Source organism: Sinocyclocheilus rhinocerous, unplaced genomic scaffold (genome assembly GCF_001515625.1).
Source record: "Sinocyclocheilus rhinocerous isolate Xijiao unplaced genomic scaffold, SAMN03320098_v1.1 scaffold4933, whole genome shotgun sequence".
In the NCBI taxonomy this organism is placed as follows: domain Eukaryota; kingdom Metazoa; phylum Chordata; class Actinopteri; order Cypriniformes; family Cyprinidae; genus Sinocyclocheilus; species Sinocyclocheilus rhinocerous.
In genome coordinates, this window is record NW_015623765.1 from 3,965 (window position 1) to 4,306 (window position 342).

At 50.6% G+C, this 342-nt stretch overlaps 1 protein-coding gene across 1 annotated transcript in view; it reads left to right on the plus strand.

Annotated features, from left to right (window-relative positions):
• Positions 1 to 342, plus strand: part of LOC107735475 (lysosome membrane protein 2-like) — a gene marked incomplete at its 5' end in the record, with an annotated part of 16,271 nt that overhangs the window by 509 nt on the left and 15,420 nt on the right. The window contains one exon of the mRNA XM_016547170.1: positions 66 to 260. Within this exon, the coding sequence (XP_016402656.1) occupies positions 66 to 260 (195 nt within the window). The remainder of the gene's footprint in view (positions 1 to 65; positions 261 to 342) is intronic.

Genomic DNA, 342 nt, shown 5'->3' on the forward strand with positions numbered 1-342 from the left:
GTGTGTGTGTGTGTGTGTTTTATTTTCCAGTTGATCTGATTCTCAGGTTCTGGTGTCTCTAACAGGCTGTGATGAATCGGCTCAAAAGCATGGGTTTCTGGGTTTCCTCTGGTGTCTCTATGTACATGGGCTCCATCGGCACGACTCTGTTCATGACGCACACCGTGGAGGAGATGCTCTGGGGCTTCAAGGACCCGCTGCTCACTCGACTGAAAACCATAAAGCCGGACACAGACGAGTACTTCGGCCTCATGCGGAATGTGAGTCTCAGATCACACACGCATCTGTGGATCCTTCTGCAGTAACGATACACACACACACACACACACACACACACACACT